Source organism: Pituophis catenifer, unplaced genomic scaffold (assembly GCF_029215685.1).
Source record: "Pituophis catenifer annectens isolate HBS135680 unplaced genomic scaffold, rPitCat1.0.hap2 SCAF_1, whole genome shotgun sequence".
Lineage (NCBI taxonomy): Eukaryota > Metazoa > Chordata > Lepidosauria > Squamata > Colubridae > Pituophis > Pituophis catenifer.
Window position 1 is genome coordinate 39,163,244 of NW_027256881.1, and position 23,504 is coordinate 39,186,747.

Here is a 23,504-nt window from a genome sequence, read left to right on the forward strand (position 1 = left end):
ACCAATGGATGGGTGAGAGGAGGACTGAAAATTAGGGGAGGTTCGGTATTTGAGTACATACATAATTTGAAATGCTATTTCAGCCTTGAGGATTGTGGCTTCCTCTTGGGCAGTCTGATTATTCTCATTTGCTTCAATAATTTCTATCCTTTTGCAGAACTATGACCATCTTGTGTGAAAACTGCAATAAGCCAGTCAGAAGGCGAGAACACAAGGTCTCTGCTCCTATATCTGTTCCTAGGCGGAAGCTCTGTACTCCAAGGACTTTCAGGTCAGTGACATGATCTTGCAATCCTTTCTTCCCACTGTGATTTAGAAGAGGGGAAAGATGTTTGTTGCAGGATCCCCAACAGTGTTCAATTATTACATTTTGAACACAATGAAACAGTATGAACATAGTAAATCTTGGTGCCATTATAATGTACTGTTTCTAAGGGTAATGGTTTGCAATGGTTCTATTAGTTGGTCAAAACAGAGCTGCTATGTTGCTAAGTAGACAGAACATCCATTGTTTCCAGGACCAATTTACTCAGGGAACTGTCTTTTTCATCTATCTCTTAAAATCATCTTCAGAGGCCCTACTCTTCAGTGTTTCTGTTACTCCTCTTAATTGGAAGAGGGTAACTTTTTCAATCATGGCAACAGCCTTCATAAAATATTCCCCAACATCATCCTTTTGCCAAGATCATCAACCAATTGAGGTCCATCACACAAGTTGGAGTAGATGCATGTACTGTATTTTAAGCAGTTGTTTCATTACCCTACCTCTCATTTCATTTTTAACCCACTTTTTAGAGTCTCTGTGATTTCAAATATAAGTGAATATATTTTCATCTACCTAGATCTTTTATTCTTAACAGTTCCATTAAGTGTACCATCTCCATTTTTAAAAAGTTTTTGCTTAATTTTGGGGTGCTGTAACTCTATTATTTATTTATTTTTGCCATACTTGCCATTTACCTTTGACATATAGGTTATCATTCCCTTTAAATTTATTTTTATCATTATTTTTGGTGAATTTCCCAAAAGAGTATTATCAGAGGACATTTAAATACTATAAAAATTGACTATACACTATCAAGTTAGTGACAGCTCTTAGTGACCATATAGATAGACACTTCTTATGATGAGTCATAAATTATATATTTAAATTTTTGTTTATATCAGTTTGTTAAATGCAATTATCTGAACCAAAAACTGGTGGACAACTGCGGGTCAACCACTATACAACTTCAAAAATAAAATATATTCAGAATGCTTCTTATTCAGAATATCCTGCCATATCCTGTTTCCTCAAAACCCACTTCTTTGATGCCTTTAACTGTCCACAATCAGAATATGAGGGTAGTAATTTTCTCTTGCTTTGCTTCCTTGCAACTGGGAATCAAAGGCACGGTATTAATGCTTTTGGAGAACCAAGAACTTTGAATATTGCAGAATTAACACAAGCAAAGAATTACTCTCTGGAAATTAACATGCAGACTGCATGGCCATGCTTCAATACTTTTTCATTAAGCCTAGTCAGGTTCATAGAGGGTCAGCAACCACTTCAAACAACTAAAATTATTTACGGCATTAAAGAGCAACCTTCTATAAAATGAAGCAGTCACTGCAACTGAAGGAGAAATGAGACCAGAATTACTGCATCTTGAAGTATACCATTCTGTACCTACTGTAATTTTTGGGATCTTTTTAAAGGATGTTTTCTATCTGAGAGCATTGTAACAATATAGCAAACACTGTCATAAAGCAGGCATTCTGATCTCTGTGAGGAAAACAGAATTCTGATGCTAAGAGGAAGGTAAAGTAGACTTCCTCAATCCTGCACGTATTGCATAAAGTATTTTTTACCTATTTGATCTAATATTTTGTTACAGGTAGATGTATAGAAATGTAATAGTTAAACCAACCAGCTAAGAGGCTAAGGTGCAGCCTGGACAATAAGTCTCACTAAATGCAGTAGGACCTTCTTCAAAGTAAACTTTTATAGGATCATGGTAGAAGATTCTCTTCTTTCTATACTAGACACTGTTGTTGCTAGGATTTCTTCAGTGGCCTGATTTTTATGCCCACTAAATAAACACTGCTCATAACAGCTTTATAGGATTAGCACAGCTGTTCCAGAGCCCCTGCAAATCAGTTGCTTCCTCTTCTGAGAGACAGAGGCATGCCGAGCACTGAATGCCAGATGAAGAGCAGAGAGACTCAGTTATAATGGCTTCACTCTTTAGGGCAGTGTTACTCAATCTCGGGACTTTAAGATGTGTAGACTTCAACTCCCAGAATTTCCTACCCATGAAACTGGCAGAATGCAATTGCTTTATAAGCTGTGGGTTGCCATGGGGAAAGGTTATGAGCTGAAATAGACAGTGCAGAAACAAAAACATGGGACTGGTTTGACCTCTAGTGACTACTAAAGGGAATATCCTCAGGGCAGAAAGTTGACTGGCTAATTGGAATTGAGTTTTGGTTACTGTATTAGCATCATCAACAATTACTTTTAAAGCACCTCAAATACATGAAGTTCTGGATATCCGTGACAAAGTAGAGGCATTTGCCTTCAGGCTTATGATGATAATAATTTGCAGTGTGACCCAGGCCCCAGCAAGAACTTGGATTAATTTAGTGGTGCACAATGAGCACTTTGGATTAAATACAGCTGGATTTAGGCTCCCCACAACTTTTATTTAACAACAACAGCAACAACAAAAAGCTGGCTGTAAAGCTGAGCTTATTAAACCTTATAAGTTTTTTTAATACTTTAAGTTCTTTACCTCCAATTCCTTACACAAATTAATGGCTGTGTGATGGTTGTCATGGAAACATAAGCTACAATGGTGTGTTGCATACTGAATTTTCCCACTGAGTGGCCTGTTTTGGATAACACCAAATCCTCTCAAATCATTCTGCTCCTTTTCTTGTTTCCCAAATTCTTTGCTGCTGTCATTTCTTTATTGATCACCATTTTCCAAGGTTTTTTTTTCAAGTGTTCCCTTACAAAGAGAATTTGTAGAGAAAATAATGAAGATTTGGCTTTCTGAAAATCCAGTGCCCACTTACACCTGGAGGAATGTTTCCTCAACTGAATTGGGGATGACTAGACAATAAGAGGCAGACAGGCCTCCTGTGCTTTTAGTCTGCATTAGATAAAAGGTTGGTAGCAGATGGTGCCCTTTTTCTGAGTCCTGTGTGAAAGCTGCAAATTGTCCAGCTCATTCATGAAAAGCTTGGGATTCCTTTTGTCCTCCTTTGTGCCTAGTTCCCTCTTTTGTCAGACTCCTTTCACAGCAACTGCCATGCTGCCGTTTCCAGGCTTGACCAGTTTTCCAGCTTTCAGAGGAAGTGGAGCAAATGACTGGATCTCATCGCCAAGAAAATTCTGTAGTGCTCACTGCCTTGATTCCTAATTTGCTAAAACCTCAAAAACACCAGGCAAATTGCCTGGCTTCATGCATCACACTAAGCCAACTATACTTTTATTGTAGCTCACTGTACGACAAGAATGCCCTGGCAACATTTTGGGTTTTTTTTTTTATGCTGTCTTCTCTTAAAAGCTGCGTTTTAGCCATCCCTCCCCACAAAATTAGATCAGCCCCCAAGGTGCTGGCTGACTGCAAGCTATTAAAAACAGAGCTACTTTGAAGAGCCTTTGAGACATGAATGTCATCAGTTTATAGATCTGTGTGAGTAAGGGTTGATTTACTTGCCTTTTTGTTTTTAGTTTACTTTGTTTTGATGCATATTGATGGCTATATTGTAAACCTCTGGGGATATTTCTGTTTGTAGCAGGTATAAATCCAATAATAATAAATGCTGCCTTCCCATCAGGCCCGGCCTGAGTGAGACAGTCCTGTGTCATTCTTTGTTGTGCTGCTGTTAATGTACCATTTTCTCCTTTATTCTTCCATTCCTTGACGACATCCTCAAGATGTACATCTGTTAGCACTTGCCAGTCATTACTTGGAATGAAGGCAAATGCCTACAATAAGAAACCAACAGTGGGGTGAATAGATGGAATAGCTAGAGTAGAATAGAGCCCTCCAGTAGATGGAGTGGTCAATGTGGCAGTGAAATGCTACTGGTTCGTACCGGTTCATGTGAACCGGCAGTGATAAAAATTACCGGTTCAGATGAACCAGTAGTAAAAAAAAAAAAAAGCTACTGGTGCCTCTAGACTGGTATTTCTGACGATCAGCTGTGCCACGCGATTTAAAATCACTAGAAAGCAGGAAATCCTGCTTTCTAGTGAATCTAAATCAAGCGGCACAGCTGTTCCCCCACCCTTGCTGTTCTACTTACCTTCCCAAGCCTCCTTTTTCCATGCAAAGTGTGCGTTTGGCATATACTGTGCATGCATGTGTGCACAGTGTGCATTTGGTGCGTACTGTGCATGTGCGTGTGTGCAGCATGCATTTGGTGTGGGTGTGGGTGCATGCACATGCAGTGGGCATTTGTTGTGCACTGCACATGCACACAGCGTGCATTTGGCGTGTACTGCACATGCACGGGCAGTGAACTGGTGGCAAACCGGGGAAGATTTCACCACTGGGTCAATGATTGTAAGAAAGCCAAACTAGGCGGGATAGGGATCAACAATGGGACAGAAAAATCCATGCTGGTATAGTTTTCTGCGGACTCAAGGATGGAAGGAAAGCAATTCAAACCTCTTCTTCTTTTTCTTCTGTTGAACTCGTCTTCATCTGCTCTTCCCTACCCTAGATTGGAAACCAGAATGACTGAATGGCTTATTAGTTGTGTCCACATGATGTGCTGTGCCATAAATCAGGCAATGAATTCAGTGCACAAAACCCTGAAAATTGGGCAAATTGAGTAAATTATGTTAACTGCAGGGTGAGCATGTCACGCAAGACCAGCCAATAAGAATCATAATGGGAGAACTTTGCCATCACATTCATGCCTAGGGAAAAGGAGATTTGAGTCTATGAATCATACTAAGGTGCTTTATTTGGCTTTAGCTTATTGTGTTAATGAATCCAGCTAATTTTATATTAAGTGAGCTGGCACACACTGTATCCTAACCAATCTGAAACCTTATTTTGGAAAAATGGGCACTATTTGAAGGTGCTGCATTTGTGCTCTGAAGCCCCTTATGAACAGCCCTAATAAACCTCACAACTGAAACCCACTGACAGCCTTTCTCATGCATGTTGTGGCAGCAATTCCCACACTACTTTTTGTCTACTCAGAATTTCCCTCTCTGTGGTTCATTCGAAGACTTCATTGCAACTAGTGATCAGCCCTGCTAGTCTTCAAACTCTCCCCAGATCACAGCATTCCCCTCCCCATTAAAATAAACTTACCAATGAGCACTACACTTTACTGACATACTGTGAGCTTGCTAGAAATGTTTAATTAGGGCACAGGGCATTTCACATGCGAAAGTCCATCTCAAATAATAGGTGTTTTATGACAGTACAGACATGATATATTGAAAAAAGCTTTGAAAGCTCTATGCTGAACCTGCAATTTGATGCATGTTTACTTTAGAGTAGGTCCTAGTTAATGGAATGGCTTATTTCTGAGTAAAACATGCATTAGATTCTGCTGTTAGGACAGTGATACAGAAGACTTTCACACTTTGAAGTGACCAGAATATTTATCTTAAGGAAAGCCTTTTCAACACTTACAGAATAGGAGTTATAATTAACATTCTGGTTTCATTTGTGAAAGCTGGATGACTTGCTTAAGGCCATGCAGCAAACTGATTGCAGCTAAGTAGTATTTGCGGTTCTCCGACTACGGAACATTTCAAATGTTAGTGAGTCCCTTGAGGATGCTGTTGAAAAGCTCTTTCTTGTATGTGGCAGTTACAGTAGATACAATCATTAAAAGCTGTTTCCCACCCAAGCAGGTCTGTTAATGGGCACAACTTTCATAATACCTGATGACGGAAACACATGGTAAGGGCATGGCCTATCTCTTTGTCCCAAAGGTTTTAGGATGATGGTTGTAATTGTTTCATTGGCCATCCAAGCTGAAGTTAATGAGCCTTGCTTACATAGAGCTGCTGGGCACATTCCAACATTTTGATCCCAGGTCCCCATTCTAAATTTTGTATTCCCCAAATCCCCTCCTCAGTTAGCACTGGCTGTTTATTTGGCAGATACGTGCGAAAATTCTTAGCATGCTGATTCTTCTCTGATTTACAGTTTGACTCTGATTAAATTAACTAAGGTAAGGTAATTTTAAGTATTACTCCAAGGCTACCTTTATCATTAGGGACAATGACACAGGCAACTCAAGCAACTGATGATAGCAGCCAAGGAGTAGTTATATGTCTGCTGTTTCCTGAGGCAATGGGTTGTATTTGTTCATTCATACTGAAAAGCTAGGAAACTGAACACATGGGAAGGTTGCAAATGGGCAAGGGGGGGGGAAATAAAAGCCTTACTAGATCCAAATAAAGATATTTCTCTTGAAAGCTCTTCCCAAATCATGAAGATTTGAGTCTACATGCATCCATCTATGTATAAACAGTTTCTCCACTTTTCCCATTATCTTTCCTGTCTCTTTTTAATGACTCAACCTACACACTTACCCCCAAAAAAGAAACAAGGTGTCACTGAAAGATGACAAAATAGTTTTGAGATGAGAAACATGCTTTTGGAATTTCCCCCCTTAATTCCCACATAATAATATAGTTACGTGAGAGTCCTATGTTACCAGGCAAAGTACCAGTCATAAGATTAGTTAATCATCATGTCATCCCAAAAAGGAAATCCATAGGGAAGAATAGAATAATGTTCAAATAAATGTGCTTCTTATTTTAGAGCTATGTGCATGTTCATAATGTGAAAACTGCAGAGGTTGACTATGTGTAAATCAGATCCTCCGTCTAATCCGATATTTCTGAATCTCAGTAATTATAAGACATGTGAACTTCAACTCCCAGAATTCTCCAGCCAGCATTTGGAATTCTGAGAATTGAAGTCCACACATCTTAAAGCTTCTGAAATTAAGAAATGTTTCTCTAATCTACTACGAGGAAGCATATTTTAAACGTTTGGAAATAGGAGAGGAACAAATGTGTATGGCTCATACTGTGCACTCTTGCAGGTCAACAAAAAGTGCTTCCAAGGCTCGTCGGGATCAGATCAATGTGGAGCTGCAGACTCTTCGGTCTCTTCTGCCCATCTCAAAACAAGAGAAGGAACAACTTTCATACCTCCACACCATGGCTCTGGTCTGCTTCCATATACGAGAGACTCAACTTTTTAATTCTGGTAAAAGAAAAATCCCAACTCTTTCTGTAACTTGTTTAGTGAATGCCAGCTCACTAGCCATAATCAAATCATATTTCTCTAAACATCATTTGAATTTCCTATAAAAGTTTGATTAATTGCAGGAAGAAACTAATGTTCAATGGAATAAACACCATGCCATATTGTACAGTTTTTCACATATATAGATATATATATATATTGAGATGTGACCAGTAATCACAGAAGCAATTTACCAGTCTGTATTTAGAAACTTAGTTAAGATTGTGAAGGGTTCATGTGTTGATTTTGTTTATGGGAATTGAAGAGAGTACTGATTATGATGAATGTGAATGTCCTTTTGGAATTACAGGTAACTAAAGAAGTCATCAGTGCTCCTGAAAATAGAAAGTAGTGAGTCATCACTTACTTCAAACTATGATTACCATGTGACATCCTCCCATTTCTGTTTAAGAGTCTCAATCTATCCCATTTTCAGCAGAACTTAGATCTGTATTTGAAAAAGTTCCCCTGCAGACACAGAAAACCAGAAAAGTGCAGTGACATTTGTAGTCAAATCTTCTGCTTGCTTTGTATCTACCGTATAGGTTCCCTAAACTCTATGTGGTTTTCTCTTGGCTTCACACAATGTAATCTGCACTAGCAATAGCACGTAGATTTATATGCCACTTCATAGTGCTTTACAGCCTTCTCTAAGAGGTTTGCAGAATCAGTAATATTTTCCCCAACAATGGGGGGGGCGTTCCTCATTTTACTGATCGTGGAAGGATGGGTTAGACTTGACCCGGTCAGAGTCAAACTGCTGGCAGTCAGCAGAGTTAGCCACAATTATACTGCATTCCAACCATTGTGCCACCACGGCTCATTATCTCAGATTGCACAGTTCTTGCATAGGGAAGATGCCTAAGACATCCACTCCTTTTCATTTCTGTTTCCAAGACAGGTTTCCTTCCACTTTGGTTGTGTTTGTGAAGTTTTTTGGTGACTGGGCTTATCTAAATATAGGAATGCACATTTATCCCAGTTGAAACTTCTTCCAAGCCCTGTCAAAATCAGCTAGCTTCTTGATTCTACCATCTTTTGTAGTTCTCTTGGAGCAACAATTTGATAAGCATTTTCTTCAAACTTCCCCTCATGTCTTTGGTCGTTCTGCCCCCAAATGCCTGTAAGCCTGCATGTTATTTTAGAATGCTAATCTTTTCTGCCTGCCACATATTGCCCCAAGTATAGTAATAGCTGTGACTAATCTGTAGCAGTCACTTGACTCCTATTTTATTAGGTTTTCTGGGAGTGCAACCTGATCCAAAGAGATCCCAGAGTACCGTCCCTGCATTAGATGTCCTGGGATCTAACCACTAAGATGGGATCAATTGGGATCAATATCTATCTACACTAGCCAAGCTAACATTTTTAATCTTATGATTCCTTGTCATTTATCATAACTGATAACTGAAGCAGTTGTATAACAATGTATTGTAAACTGAGAAGATTTGTATTTGTACTGCATTGGGAATCAAATCCCCTCCCTTTATGCTTTGCCACTGCTATAAAAGAATACAGTTAACTTGACATTATGCAAACCTTAACAGTGGCATTTGCAGTGGGGGAAGAGGGAGGGTGGGTTTCCCAGTTGACAAGATAATAGACATTGTGTTGTGATCTAAACCATCCTTTGCATGTACAACATCTTCTTGCCTGTTTTTACTCTGTACTTCCTCTGTCTCCGTATGGACTTTTCTATCCTCTAAATCTGTTTTGCGAAGGAGTCTCCAATCTGCGCTTATCCTTACAACATATGAGGTTAACTTAAACAATATACTTCATTCCAGACTTTAACCTTAGGACTGGATGTATATGACTTTGGGGTGAAACAACGAGTAGCCCCTGGATTGCAAGTATGCCTAGTGAGTCTTCTGCAATTCTCTGAGAATTCCACACCCATTCCATAACTCAAATGCTTCACTGACTAGGAAATTAAAAGGGAGAGATTTTTTAACATGTCATTATTATTTTTTCTCCACTTTTACATCATAGCTCCATCTACTTTTACAGTTGAGTGCATATTTCTGGCTGCCAAACCAAATGATTTGCAACATTTGGCTAGTAAAAATGTTCCTGCTATAATCCTTCGGAGGGTTTAAAACTCTTCATACATATTTTTCAGAGCAGTATTTGCTATTCCAAAGAGAACTCCTTGTGGTGTTTTTATTATTTTTTATGGCTTCAAGTCAGTCATTCAAATATCACATGTACATCCTATTTACTATAAGTTTGCACTTGCAATTTAAATGCATGTGTATGTGTTTGTATGATCAGAAAATGAAAATAGAGAAAAGATTTGATTCCATGTGTTACTAATGTTTGGTGCTGCCTTTTTTTAAAAAGAAAAAACCTCAAGGAATTTCAAACATGGATCTGCATTGTGTATAATTTGCATCCTTCTTTGTGCTTAAGGGAAGCATAGAATAGGCCATAAAAAGCAGCCATGCTGCATGCAACAGCTGGCATTATCAACTCCTACATATTTTCCATCATGTCTTTCTTCCCCAAAGGTGTCTTTTACCTGCAGAGCTTTTTCTGCATCCCTTTTATTTTGATTTTTTTTTTCTTTTGAGGATCAGAGCATAAACCAACGTGCCTTTGGTTGTATTTTAAATTCTTCTGGTATCTATATTTTTGCAATACACTTAGATAAAAAGAGAAAGTGAAAGACATAATGACCTTCATATTCTGTCATAATTATGTTCAAAGATGAGCAGGTTCTGTTTTGTTCAGTGCACTTCCTGAAACAAGATTTTTCCTATCTATAATATGAGGGAAGAGATCATCTGGCAGAAAACAAGCCACTCACATCTGTTTCATTACGACTGATCCTGTGGGAGAAAAATTCACTGTAATTGTTCAATTAGTAAAACTGACTAGACAGCTGATGACCTATTGACTCATCCTTTCAGGGAAATTTCCTTCCTGAACAGAAAAACAAAATGACCATGGTTGGGGATGGGGAGGGGGTAAGTAGGAGCAGGAGTGACTTCCAACTTTCTGCTGGGTTCCTCATTGATTTTGCTTTTGGGGACCCGGCAAGGAGCATCGGAAATCATGATCATACGATAACTGTGGTGACAATGTAGTGCCTACAGCTTTGTGAACACAACTGGTGTGAAAATCCTTGAAATTTCAATTACACAGAGTAATGAATCCTGAATTTTGTACACATTGCTTATGTTAGAGGATTTCAGGTCCCTTGATTCAAAATTTTTTGCAGGGTCCAATTTGAGTCATTCACTAGGACCAAAGGTTTATTTTTCCAAGCTTTCGGGCTCCTGCTGGAACCCAACATCAGAGAACTTCTCTCTCGCAAGGATATGTGAACTGGTCTGTTCTACACGTTGTATTTATATGGTTCCTGGTTGTGTGTAGCTTTTAGTTGTTAATTGGCATGTTGAAGACTGACTATTAAGTTTTTCATTGTTGTTTCCTTGTTTCACCACACCCTCAGCTCCTAAGTACCTGATAAACTGGTAATAAATCAGCATTCCTATTGACTGACAAGGGATCCAATTCCCAGGCTTCAATAATTCTTCTGGCTATTTTTTCTTTGCTCAACCAACAATTGTAGTAGCTGTGAAACTGAAACCATGTCCTTGTATATATGAGAACAAGAAATCATTGCTTTGTTCTATGTAGAATTTTACCCGATGATGTGTAGAACCCATGTACCACTCTCTTGTTTTCCCAGGCTCACATCAAATGACATCCAAAGAACCACCTTTTGCTGCTGCTGCTGCTGCTGTTGTAGATCCAGAACTGGTGCATTCACTTTCAGGGTTCATTCTAGTTCTCACTGCAAAGGGCAAACTGGCCTATGTCTCTGAGAATGTACCACATTTCCTTGGGTTTTCTGTGGTAAGCATCAATATTACAGAAGGTTAGGCACCCCAAAATGCCTTATACTCAGCATGGACTTTAGAGATTAGACTTGGCAGGAATATAATGGAAGTTTCAATTCTGCTGCTAGTCCATTTTGTGTAATAGTAGTTTAAGATTGAATGTAAGAACCTTTCTAGCGTAGCTGCTCAATATTCTTTTAAACACAAATGGTTCAGTTTTTGGCATGCAAACTACATTTGCTATTCTTAGCAACTATTAAATGTTAGAGCGTCATTTGCTTAAAACCCTGAAGCTTTTGTTAGAACCCTGCAGGATCCAAATATCCTTTTAAAAATGCCTAACTTCCAGGACCGTATTTTCATACTGAAATAGCATTTAATCCTAAAACATTCTTAGAGCAAAAGATCATTGAAAATAAGATATTTTATCATATATATTTTTTTCTAGGTAGAACTCCTAGCACAAGGCAACTCCATCTTCGACCTCCTGAATAGCACAGCAAGCCGGATCATGCAAGAAAAACTCTCCTTTGCCCATCAGCATCCAGGCACTGGTGAGCACAAGAAGGGGTTGGCAAAAGGTCTTTCCAGCTAGGGAGCAACTGAATCTTTTTCTGATAGCAAATTTTTCTAATTACTGAGTTCAAATGCTCTCCATCTATTCTAGAGTTGGCAAAAAAACAATGCTGGCATAACATTTGCTGCCTATTGCCAATCTGTATGCTGCTTCTGTTGCATCAATTCTGAGTCTTGATTTGTGTGTTCCAAAGAACACGCTGTGGAACACCAAAGCGTTCCTTCCAAAGAAGGAAGCACTGAACCCTGCTTCCTTCTTTGCTTGTGCAAGATAGTAGTAGCCTTGCCTAGAATAAGTGGGAACACATTTTTGATAGGGCTCCTGCCTTACCTACATAGGCAAAGCTGAAGTGCTCTTAAAACTGAGCTTTGCTCTTTGTTTGCCAGTACAAGTCATAGTGGATGGCCAACAGTGGGCAGTTGTGCTACCAAAAAGTGTAAGAAACCTTGTTGACAAATGGATTGAAATATAATTATTAGTCGTCCTACTTTATTCCTAGGGAAATCAATAATTTTATTTGTGGTGGCACAGGGCTGGCTTTAGGCTAAGGCTAAGAAGACACTTTGGTGCCTAGGGCACCAAAACCAATGCCATCTCTCTTCTGAATCATTCTAAAAATGCAAGTCTTTGCACTGGTGGGGAAGTTGACATGATCTAGGTAGAAGTGCCATACATCTTGAGCCAGCACCAGTTTGGGATGTTAGTTCATTTATCACATTAGGAGTTTTGAGAATCCTGTAATGTACCATATGGATTCAAACTGAGGATTATTAAATTAAACTGGTCCAACAAACTGTACCCCTATTTTTGTTTGAAGATCCTTCATCCTTTAAGGACACATCTAAAAGATGCAGCTTCCTCTCCTTCCCAGTCTACAGCAGAAGACAGTTATCTTGAGGTTTTACTGATGTGATATGGAAATAGGCCACCTTCTCCCAAAACCAGTATTGCTTTATGCATGTTCAATGTTAGTTCTGCTGCAAACGGGATCATGAAAGGATCAGAATCTTCCCAGCTCCTTTTGACAGCTTTTAGTTAATGTGAACATACCCATTTCTCTCCTACTCCAAGGCCATTTTGGTTTTTTTATGCTATATGACATCAGGTGAGCAGCAGCAGAATCCAGATTGCTTGAGAAAGTGGTAGATTTCTAGGCCTCCTCTAGAGCAAACTGCCTATCAGTTGGGCACTTATAGATCTGACAGTCAGGTTGCAGCAGAATCTGTACTTGTATTGTTATCTCCTCAGCCCCAACCCTGTTACTGTGTGCAAAATGGTGGATATTTTTCCTACAAGTTGAAAAAATGTCTGATGATTGTATGTAAACATGTCTACAATAAACTAACGGTATTATTTCCAATGCATAAATCTGGTCCATATTTAATCATGGTGTCTAAAGGAGAGGGAAATATTAATTACGGTTGTTATCTTGTTCAAAGGAAGAAGAGAAATCTGCTAAATTTTCTCCATTCTAGGTATTCTCCCATTCAGAAATTTTATTTCTATATTTTTGTGTTCCTGTAGAGAAAATGTTATGGATATCAGAATGTCATGCCGTTAGAAAGGGGAAATTTCAACTGCAGCTGGGGCAATAAGAAGGCATTTTAAACGTTTTTCAATGTACTGCATTATAATACAAGCAATAATAGAAAAAACAAAATGTTAAAAGCGACTTGTAAATAACTTGCAGTATTTTTCCTCCTAAGTTAGTACTGTAGGTAAAAACTATTAATCCTCTGTTTCAGGTTTTTGCTTCCTTAAAAAAAGTTATGCTAATTTGCAGCATAATCTCATCCGGAGCCATATATACCTTATGAGATGGGTGACTATATAAATTTGAATAATAAATAATTTAAAATCACAAAAATTTGAAGCAACACCTTTCTGTAATTACTTTTTCTTATCTGGGCCAACAGTTTGAATGTAACATTTGTGTTGGAAAAATGTGCACTGTATATTGGTATGTTGTTCAGTAACCGGAATTATAAAGACTGTGAAGTGCATAGAATTATAGTAAAATTGAAAACTAATTAGAAAAATATCACAACTTGTTCTTAAGCTGTCAGCCATGAATGTGAGAGGAAAGGCTCAGTTTATAACTTATGCTAAGTTGTAACTTGTTTATTGAATAGTCTATGATTGAGTTCACGCAACACATTAAATCAAAAACAAATCACATGGCAGTTTACGAACATGATTACACTTTATCCTGCATTGCAAATTTCAATCTGACATTAAACTGCAAGTTATTCTTCTCCATTTTATTCTGCAGAAATTGAGTTCATCATTGAAATGCGTACCTCAAGAGCCTTTCGGGTTAAGTATGGAAGGAACCGTCCAATAGTCATGCGGGGCAGATTCCTCCCACTTGATACACAGTTGACGTCCACCTCTCCTGCTCTGACTTTTGTTGCTTTCTGTGCTCCCCTTCCTCATGGGGTTGAAGAAGGGGACAACATGTCCCAGAACTCCACCTTCCAGAGCCAGCATACGCTAGATATGAAGATTGCTGAAATGACTGAAAAGTAAGGCCAAACTTTTCGTGTATGCATCTATCTGGAAATGATATGGCTAAAATTGCCAAATGTCTAGAAAAGGGAAATCTGCCTTAAAACGATATGTTTTAGCTTGCATTCATTAGCAGGTAAAGTTTTCTGTAGCATGAAGACCTGGTAATACATGATGATTACTAAGTGTAAAACCCATAGAATCAAGGCTAAATATCAAGGTAATCCTTGATTTACGTCTGTAATTGAGCCCACAATTTCACTCATAAGTTGTGATGGTTATAAAGCAGGTCGGCATGTGATCACACCCAATTTTATGACCTATTTAATGGCAGTTGTTAAGCAAACCCATTGTTCGGTATGGGGTGTTTTTTGCTGGAGACTGGAAGTAAACATGGCAAAAACTTTGTAAATTGCAATTATATGATGGGGGGCACTGCAAATAGCTATAAAGATCCGGGGTGGCGCAGTGGTTAGAATGCAGTAGCGCAGGCTAATTCTGCCAACTGCCAGCAGTTTGATTCTCACAAACTCAAGGTTGATTCAGCCTTCCATCCTTCTGAGGTCGGTAAAATGAGGAACCAGATTTTGGTGGGCAATATGCTGACTTTCTAAACTGCTTAGAGAGGGCTGTAAAGCACTATGAAGCGGTATATAAGTCTAAGTGCTATTGCTATAAATGAGGATTGGTTGCTGAGCACCCAAAATGTGGTCATGTGATTTCGGGGGGGCAGACATTAAACCTTTGAATCTAAGTGGTAAATCCTGTTTTGGGGGTCTGTGACAACTTCGAACATTTGCTAAGTGACTGGTCATAAGTCAAGGACTACGTGTAAAGAGTTGGAAATTCTATTCTGAATACAGGTAGTCCTTGACTTACAACTCATTTAGTGACCATTCATAGTTACAACACTGAAAAAAGTGATTTATGACCATTTTTCACACTTACTACTGTTGCAGCATCCCCATGGTCACATGATCAAAATATGGATGCTTGGCAACTGGTTTCTATTTATGACGGTAGCAGTGTCCCAGGGTCACGTGATCCCCTTCTGACAAGCAAAGTCAATGAGGAAGCCAGAGTCACTTAACAATCATTGTTACTAATTTAACAACCACAATGATTCACTTAACAAGAAAAGCTGTAAAATGGGGCAAAACTCACTTAACAAATTTCTCAATTAGCAACATAAATTCTGGACTCAATTGTGGTGATATGTCGAGGACTACCTGTAGTAGCTTTTCTAACAATAAATATACACTAGATATATCATAATTGCCCATTTCACAATAGAAATATCACAAGGATATTATTTATTAAATGATGTGATGTGTGTTTTTTTCTCAATTCAGTGTTATTTATCACCTTGGTTATAAGAAAGAAGAATTAATTGGTCAGTCTTGGTATTGTCTCCTGCATCCTGAAGATATTGGAAGAGGGGCAGAGATGCACAGAAACCTGAGTGAGTACTGCATCTGCGACTAATAGCCTTCATTGGAGTCTGACGAAGAAACAATTGCACATTTCTGCTGTATCATAAGTATTTCCAATGAGCAACTTACAGCAGTTTTTACATGGGCCATTAAAAATCCCATTATTTCTAATAATTTATCATATTATCTGAATACAGCGGGAACCGTTATTCAATAACATTCTTTGTTAACTATTGGATAGTGTCCCTTTATTCTGTTCATTACATTTGTAAACCACTAAGGAAACACAATTGTTACAAATAAATAATAGCATTTCTGAGTGGGTTACAAATTAAAAGCCTGTACATGAGACCAATAAAATGGTGATAATAGAAAGGGTCCTATAAAAACAAAACAAAGCTAGCTGTGCAATAGTACATAATAAAACCAGCAATCTTTCTCAGGCAGTTATCTTCAAGTATATTAGACTCCCATTATATATGGCCAGGATAGTCAGCCATACAGCCAAGGATTTGTGGAAGTTTAATTCAATCTCAACATTCTGAAGAATTGCTCTAGTCTCAGCTAATATTTCTCAAACTTGTCAACTTTAAGATGTGAGGACTTCAACTCCCAGTAGCCTGGCTGAGGAATTGGCTGAAGAATATTGAGAGTTGAAGTCCCCACATCTTAAAAGTTGCCAAGTTTGAGAAACATGGCTCTAGACCAGTGATGGCTAACCTTTTTGCCGTCATGTGCCAAAAGCAGGGGGGAGAGTGCGGGGGGTGGAGCGCGCACCTGCACACACCCATAATTCAATGTGCCCCGCCCCCGTGCATGTACGCGCAACTCCCCTGCGCTCCCACTGCTTTTGGCCAGAAAGCCTCCAGAGGCTTTTGGCCTAGAAAGCCTCTGGAGGCTTTCTAGGAGCCTGGGGAGGGCGAAAACGGCCTTCCCCAACCCCCCGGAGGCCAGAAATGGCCCGTTTCCCAACTTCCGGTGGTCCTGAAAGGTCTGAAAATCAGCTGGCTGGCATACGCATGCATGCTGGAGCTGAGCTAGGGCAACACTCACGTGCCCACAGATATGGCTCCGCGTGCCACCTGTGGCACACGTGCCATAGGTTCGCCATCACGGCTCTAGACTCTACCCTCCAATTACTTTTTTCATAATTGTTAATTTGTAAATGTCTGGTTCCCGCTTCCATCTCTGCTATGTTTACCTAGTTGTAAATGTCAAGACCTTCACAACATTTCTCAATTCTGCACAACATTTGAGGTGATATTGATATGATCTACTTGCTATGTTAGTAACCATCTCAACAGGAATCTGGGCATAACAAAATGACAAACGTTCATACAAATTACAAGTCATGCTGTCTAAATAATTTTAGGCATAAATCAAATTCAGCATATTTATATGTGGACTTTCTATCATTGGCTTTCCCTAATGAGTTGTAATGATTACAGAAAAAATATGTGAACTGATGTGAGAACTTAGAAAAGGTGTATCTAAATGCTATGTATCATCACTGCAGTCATACCAAATTCCAATCCAAGTATATTTTGGAAGTCTGAAAAGATACGTACGGTATTTAGGATCCATAGTTAATAAACACCTTTTGTAATCCTTGTGAATATAGACAAATGGAAGAGATTTCACTTAATCTAGGCTCCTTTCTTCCTCTTAGGTTCATCTTGCTACATTTAGATGGTTTAGCTTGGTATTCATTTTTCATGTTTATAGTTTCAGGGCAGAGCACTGGGAAACACAATCAGCATGTAATCATACGTTTACACTGCAAGGACCTGAGCTGGGTCTGGGTGCAAGTCACTGCGCTGAGGGAGAATGGAAAAGGAAAGCTGATCACTTGCACAAACCACATCCTCAGGTAAAAACATTGATAGCTCAAGTGATGTTTAAAGGTACTTCTGGACCAGGACTGAGTTTACACATTGTGCTAAACCTAATGTGGTTTGTTTCATTTGTGGGTTGAATATTGCATAAACTCAGCTACTTGTGGTTGAGTTACATGTGCCATGTGGACTACTACTAGATGTTTAGAGTGAAATGGCTGCATCAATCACCTGCATCATAATATCATCCGATCATTGTCATCCTGTATATCCTCATGGTTTGCTGAATAACCCACAATTGAGTGGTTTCATATATTTATGTGAAGTCTTAAACCATGATTTACAAAGCACAGTAGCTTAAATAAACCATACGATGGCTTAGCAAGATGTAGAGATTTACACACCATTTGTAAATCATGGTTTTGAGTTGAGCAGAAAGTTTGAATCTGTTAGTTGTGGCTCATTCTAGACAAAGTATAGAATGACAATAATTGAATGACAAGGTAAGAGATTACTAAAAATTCCCCACTAGAGCATTTGCTCCTTTTCTGCTCCTTTTCATTTTCAGATCTGCTGGAGGAAGGCATCTGGCAGAAATGGGATAGGAAAGAAGAAGTAATGGGCAATATTAGCCATAGTTCTGTTGAAGGAAGCAAAGACATTTATGATTTCTGGTCTGCAATCAGAAATGTCTATTTAGAGACATCCAGTCTAATACAGAAATACATTCTACCATAAATGCCATTATCTGTGTGAAAGATTTTTATATGGAAAGGTTGGATAAAATAACTAGAAGAAATGATTTTTCTCAAGTGTCTGTAAAAACAAGACAAGCGCTACCTAAATCAGAGATAAGCATATTAAACGGTTCTGTCTACCAGTTTTCCAAATCATACTCTGTATTGAATCTAATATCAAAAAAGCCATTTTTATCAACAGCTTCGTTGCCTATATTAATTAACTGAAAAATTCCTATGAATCTAGTTTGATCTGTGATGACTCCATGGAGAGAGAGACAGATATAGGGAGAGAGTCGGGGGGAGTGGGAGAGTGAAAGAGAGAGACTAGTTAAAGGTAAAGGTAAAGGTTCCCCACATACATATGTGCTAGTTGTCCCCGACTTTAGGGGGCGGTGCTCATCTCCATTTCAAAGCTGAAGAGCCAGGGCTGTCCGAAGACGTCTCCGTGGTCATGTAGCCGGCATGATTAAACGCCAAAGGCACACGGAACACTGTTACCTTCCCACTAAAGGTGGTCCCTATTTTTCTATTTGCATTTTTTCGTGCTTTCAAACTGCTAGGTTAGCAGAAGCTGGGACAAGTCACAGGAGCTCACCCCGTTTCGCGGCACTAGGGATTCAAACTGCTGAACTACCGACCTTTCGATTAACAAGCTCAGCATCTTAGCCACTGAGCCACCATGTCCCTTTAGAGACTATTTACAACCCTGCAATTTCATTGTGATCGCCTATAACTAAATCTATTCATATTTAGTTTTTCTAAGATCAGTCAGATTTTTGCTACGTCTCATACAAACCAGAATGCTTTCTAATGTAGACTACGCTTTCTCAGCCTGATGTTCTTCGGGCATTTTTAAACTACAGTTTCTAAATCTCCCAGTTAATTGTCCCTACACAATTATAATTGCCGAAGGAACTGTCACATCAGATCAAAATCTTTTCTGCAAGTGATGCTTGAATTTAATTTTCAGCCTCCCTATTTTTCTCCTGACACATTGCTTATGTTTGCAATCTGAATTAGCTCAGTGTTACATTGGTTTTACAAGTGGCTTCTTTTGCTTCCTATACTGCATTATTTATGTTCATAATGATATTTGGGGCTGTGAAAATGCCCTGAAGCTTGTAGTTCAGTTTTCTTACATATGATAAATAAAAGCTACAGTTAGCCTCACTGATGAGGCCTGTGACTCTGTGTGATTTCCAGTGATGCTCGACTCCATGGAACTGTTTATATTCTCACAGGGACAAAGAAGCTCTCTACATCCAGAACCAAGACTCCACACCCAGAGGTATTTCTCCAGCTTCTTCCAAACAAAGCTATTGTTCTGGAAACACACTGCAGCCGTTGAAGCCAAATGAAGTCAATTTTTTCCTTCAAGAGCCAGGTCCAGCCAAGGAAGGGGCACTTGAATATTCTTCTTCGCAACTTCCAGAGGCTTCTAATGTAAAAATGCTTCCTGCTCGTCTTCAATCTCCATTTCCAACCAGTATGACTGTGCCTAGCATGAAGACTGAAGCCGTCAGTGTGGAGTTGTCTCAAGAAACCCAATTTCCCTTTCTTTCTGCTGAAGAGCACAAGTGTCTCTCATGCCCAGAAAGAGAGGATAGGCTGACCTCTTGCAACCCTGGTGGTCTCCGTTCACCAAAATACACATTTTCCTCTGACAGCAGCTTTTGTGTAGACTCTTCTCCTTTACTTGCAGAAAGGCCGTCTACAGGCTTCTTTCCAGCAATGAATGTGAGCCCCGATTCAGACAGATGGGCTATCAGTATGCTAGCTGATCAAATCCACTCCCTGGCTGAAGTCTTCTCTCAATACACCAAGCAAAGATCTCAGGAGTCTCTTGGCATTCACTGGCCTGGGCATCCTGCTGAGGCTGCCCCTCTAGTGGCAAGACAGGACTTGGGGGCTAATGGAGCCATTGACTTTTCAGAAGAAATATCAGTGGATGAAGAAACCATCACCAGTATTTTAAACAACTTCTCAGATCATGATGTCCAGAACCAAGCCAGTTTTGAACAGAGACCAACAGGCCATTTTCACTTAGGAAATACCCAGTTGCAGCTTTCTATGTACCAGACTCTTGTACCAGAAACAACTCCTTTGTCTTTCTCTGTACCATCTGAGTTTGATCTGCCTGATTCCCAGTGGGATGGAAAATCCTATAACATATATCAGCAAGGTATGGCTCCCCTTTTATCACAGTAGTACCATTTAAAAACACCACCACCACTGAAGTTAATACGATCCTGCATCGACATTGTCATGTTTGACTTAGGGTAGCATATGATTGGGGTTTTTAATGAAATCCCCTGTGCACCCATGTCTCTCTGCATACACCCCAATGTTATGCAAAAATGAAGAAAAAGAATGTGATAGTAAATCAAAGAAATTAAAGTTATAAGAGAATAAAAAGAACGGGGAACAGATCCAGTGAAGATTTCTACATTTTTACATATTCTCAACAATCGACATGACACTGGTTCATACCCAGTGGTGGGTTTCACTTACCTTTGCTACCAGTTTGCTCACGCACGTATGCGCAGAGCATATTTGATGATGTCTGGGTGGGTAGGCGGAGCCTCTCACCGCTGCTACTACTGGTTTGCCGGAACCGGGACGAACCGGTAGCAACCCACCACTGTTCATACCTTTTTATATGCTAGTACTTTTATTCTTAAATTAATCATTTCAAAACTTTCCTGCAGTTCCATTCCACAAGTTCAGATTATCTTCATTCAGATTACTAAATGATTCCCCTTTCATAAATTAACAGTAGACCTATGTTTTTTTCACTCCATTAACTCATGCTCTTTATCATTTATTTGTCTTACATCCCAAATCACAATCTTCCATATGCCATAGTCTTCACCATGTAGACCCATAGATGTTAATTTCTACTGTCCATCATAGACTTTTGGTTAACAGAGTCTTTCACATAATGCTTTTAATAAGATAACATGCAGATTAAGTTCCCAGTCTTAATCAGACCCATTCCACATTGAGCATTCCCTGCTCATAGTAAGAATAGTTTGTTTGTTTGTTTGTTTTTAATCATTTACTCGGGTCTGACACTTGGTAACTCTATAAGCAAGTGTTCTCCATGCTATCCTGTCAAGCACAACGTCATTCAATTGTTGTATGTTCAACTTTGCATCAGATTTGATGTTATCAAGCCAGCATGTTCTTTCCTTGCTCCTTCTTTGTCCACTAACTATTCCTAGCGTCGTTACCTTCTCCTATGAATTTGCATGCATAACATGGTCAATATATTTTAATAATACTGTAATAATAATAATAATAATAATAATAATAATAATAATAATACTGTATAATACCGTAAAAACAGTATTGGACAATGTTGGTCTATTTAGCACAAACATATTCATATTACTTTAAGCAAGAGGGATCTCTATTCTAGATACTATCTTACAAGTGAATATATTGTTGTCCACATCTCATGACGTAAGGGGTCATACAGTATAAATAATGCACATCCAGGATGTTGTACAAACAATCACTGTGGTCTGTAAATCATGGTTTATTTCAGGAAATGGGCAACCTGAGGCCTAGGGTTGTGGGCAGCTCATGAGTTCACCCCCAACTTTTTTCTTTTTCTTTTGCATTCCTTGAAACAATTTATGAACAGTTGCTAAAACCTAGTATAGTTTCAGGCATTTTACAGAATAAAATTCAAACACTAAAGTTTAAGCCCAAAGTAGGGTTAATGTGATTTATAAGCAAGTGAAACCTTGAAATTTCCCCTCACAGAATTCTAGATCTGTTTATTTTGTACAAATCACAATTCTGCAGAGATATTTATAAAGCCAATTTTGAATGGATTATTTATCTCACTCAGCAACCTGTCACTTTCATTTGTCTGAAAATCTGATAAGATCCAAAAGAGAAGAAGTAAGGATAGAATTATTCTAAGGGGTTATAATATAAATTACCCAGTCTTTGGATTGGGTAGTGTATAAAAATGTGAAAATAAAGTGTATATATTGGAAAAGAGGTTTTTCCCCCATTCTTGGAGAAGACATTGTAGTTACCAGTCAAATAAATATTGCTTAAGTTTGTCAGATGACAATTCTGGAAAGAACACAGCAACCCCCCAACTGAGAGGGCTTGCTGTGGTACTTCACTGCAGCAAAACTCACAAGAGTTTATGACTGGTTAAAACTCTTGCCAGTATATTCTCCTTATAAGACTTTGTTGCAAGCAAGTTGCATCTTTGGTCATGCAGGATTGATTTTTAGAAATACGAGAACTCCGTATTTGGCTGAAACCATGCCTGCAAGGTATGTTTGAGAATAAATTAGGGACCCATAGGAATACAGGTAGTCCTCAACTTACAACTGTTCATTTAGTGACCGTTCGAAGTTACAACAGCACTGGAAAAAGTGACTTATGACCATTCTTTGCACTTATGACCGTTGCAGCATCCCCCTGGTCATGTGATTTATATTCGGATGCTTGATAACCGGTTCCTATTTATGACAGTTGCAGTGTCCCAGGGACAGTTGCAGGGTCATGTGATCCCCTTTTGTGACCTTCTGGTACGCAATCAATGGGGAAGCCAGATTCGCTTAACAACGGTGTTACCAATGTAACCACTGCAGCAATACACTTAAGAAATGTGGCAAGACAAGTCGTAACATGAGGCAAAACCCACTTAATGGAATGTCTCACTTAGCAACATACATTCTGGGCTCAATTGGGGTCGTAAGTCAAGAACTACCTGTATTCCACCCCAATCAGTTCCCAACCTCAGGCCTGAAGGGAAAGAAAGAAATCCCTGTGGATTGCCAACTGAACAAGCCTGCCCTTTTCCTATTCTTCTTCCACAGGGGTCCGATCGGAGGAAGCTGCCCCCTTCTGTTGACCTTTCGGCGTGTCAGCGATTGCAAATCAGCCAGGCGCGCCTTCCTTGGGTCCCACCGATTTCAGTTGGCGTGATTTGGAATGAATCAGTAGTGATCGTGGCGCACAACTCAGAGGAACGGAGCTCCCTGGCTCCGAGGAAAGGATGGAAGGGAATCGGCATCAAATCAAACCACTGATAGCCGAACTACCCGAATTACTTTGCTGTTTATTCCTGATGCTGCGGAAAGCAAACCGAAATGACTCCCTAGAGCAGGGGCAAATGTGGCTCTTTTACAACCTGTGGACTTCAACTCCCAGAATGCCTGAGACAGTTTGGCTGTCTCAGGAATTCTGGGAGTTGAAGTCCACAGGTTGTAAAAGAGCCACATTTGCCCACCCCTGCGCCTAGAGCAA

General features: G+C 39.3%; 1 protein-coding gene across 1 annotated transcript; it reads left to right on the forward strand.

The window, feature by feature from the left end:
* On the forward strand, positions 1-23,109 carry LOC139320053 (neuronal PAS domain-containing protein 4-like). Its single transcript, XM_070948175.1, has 10 exons — positions 1-12; positions 158-271; positions 7,078-7,244; positions 10,981-11,147; positions 11,580-11,685; positions 13,981-14,233; positions 15,569-15,678; positions 17,375-17,519; positions 19,466-20,406; positions 23,075-23,109. Exons 1-10 carry the CDS (start codon positions 5-7, stop codon positions 23,107-23,109), a joined length of 2,046 nt encoding a protein of 681 aa, XP_070804276.1. The 5' UTR covers positions 1-4.
* The last annotated feature ends 395 nt before the right edge of the window (positions 23,110-23,504 follow it).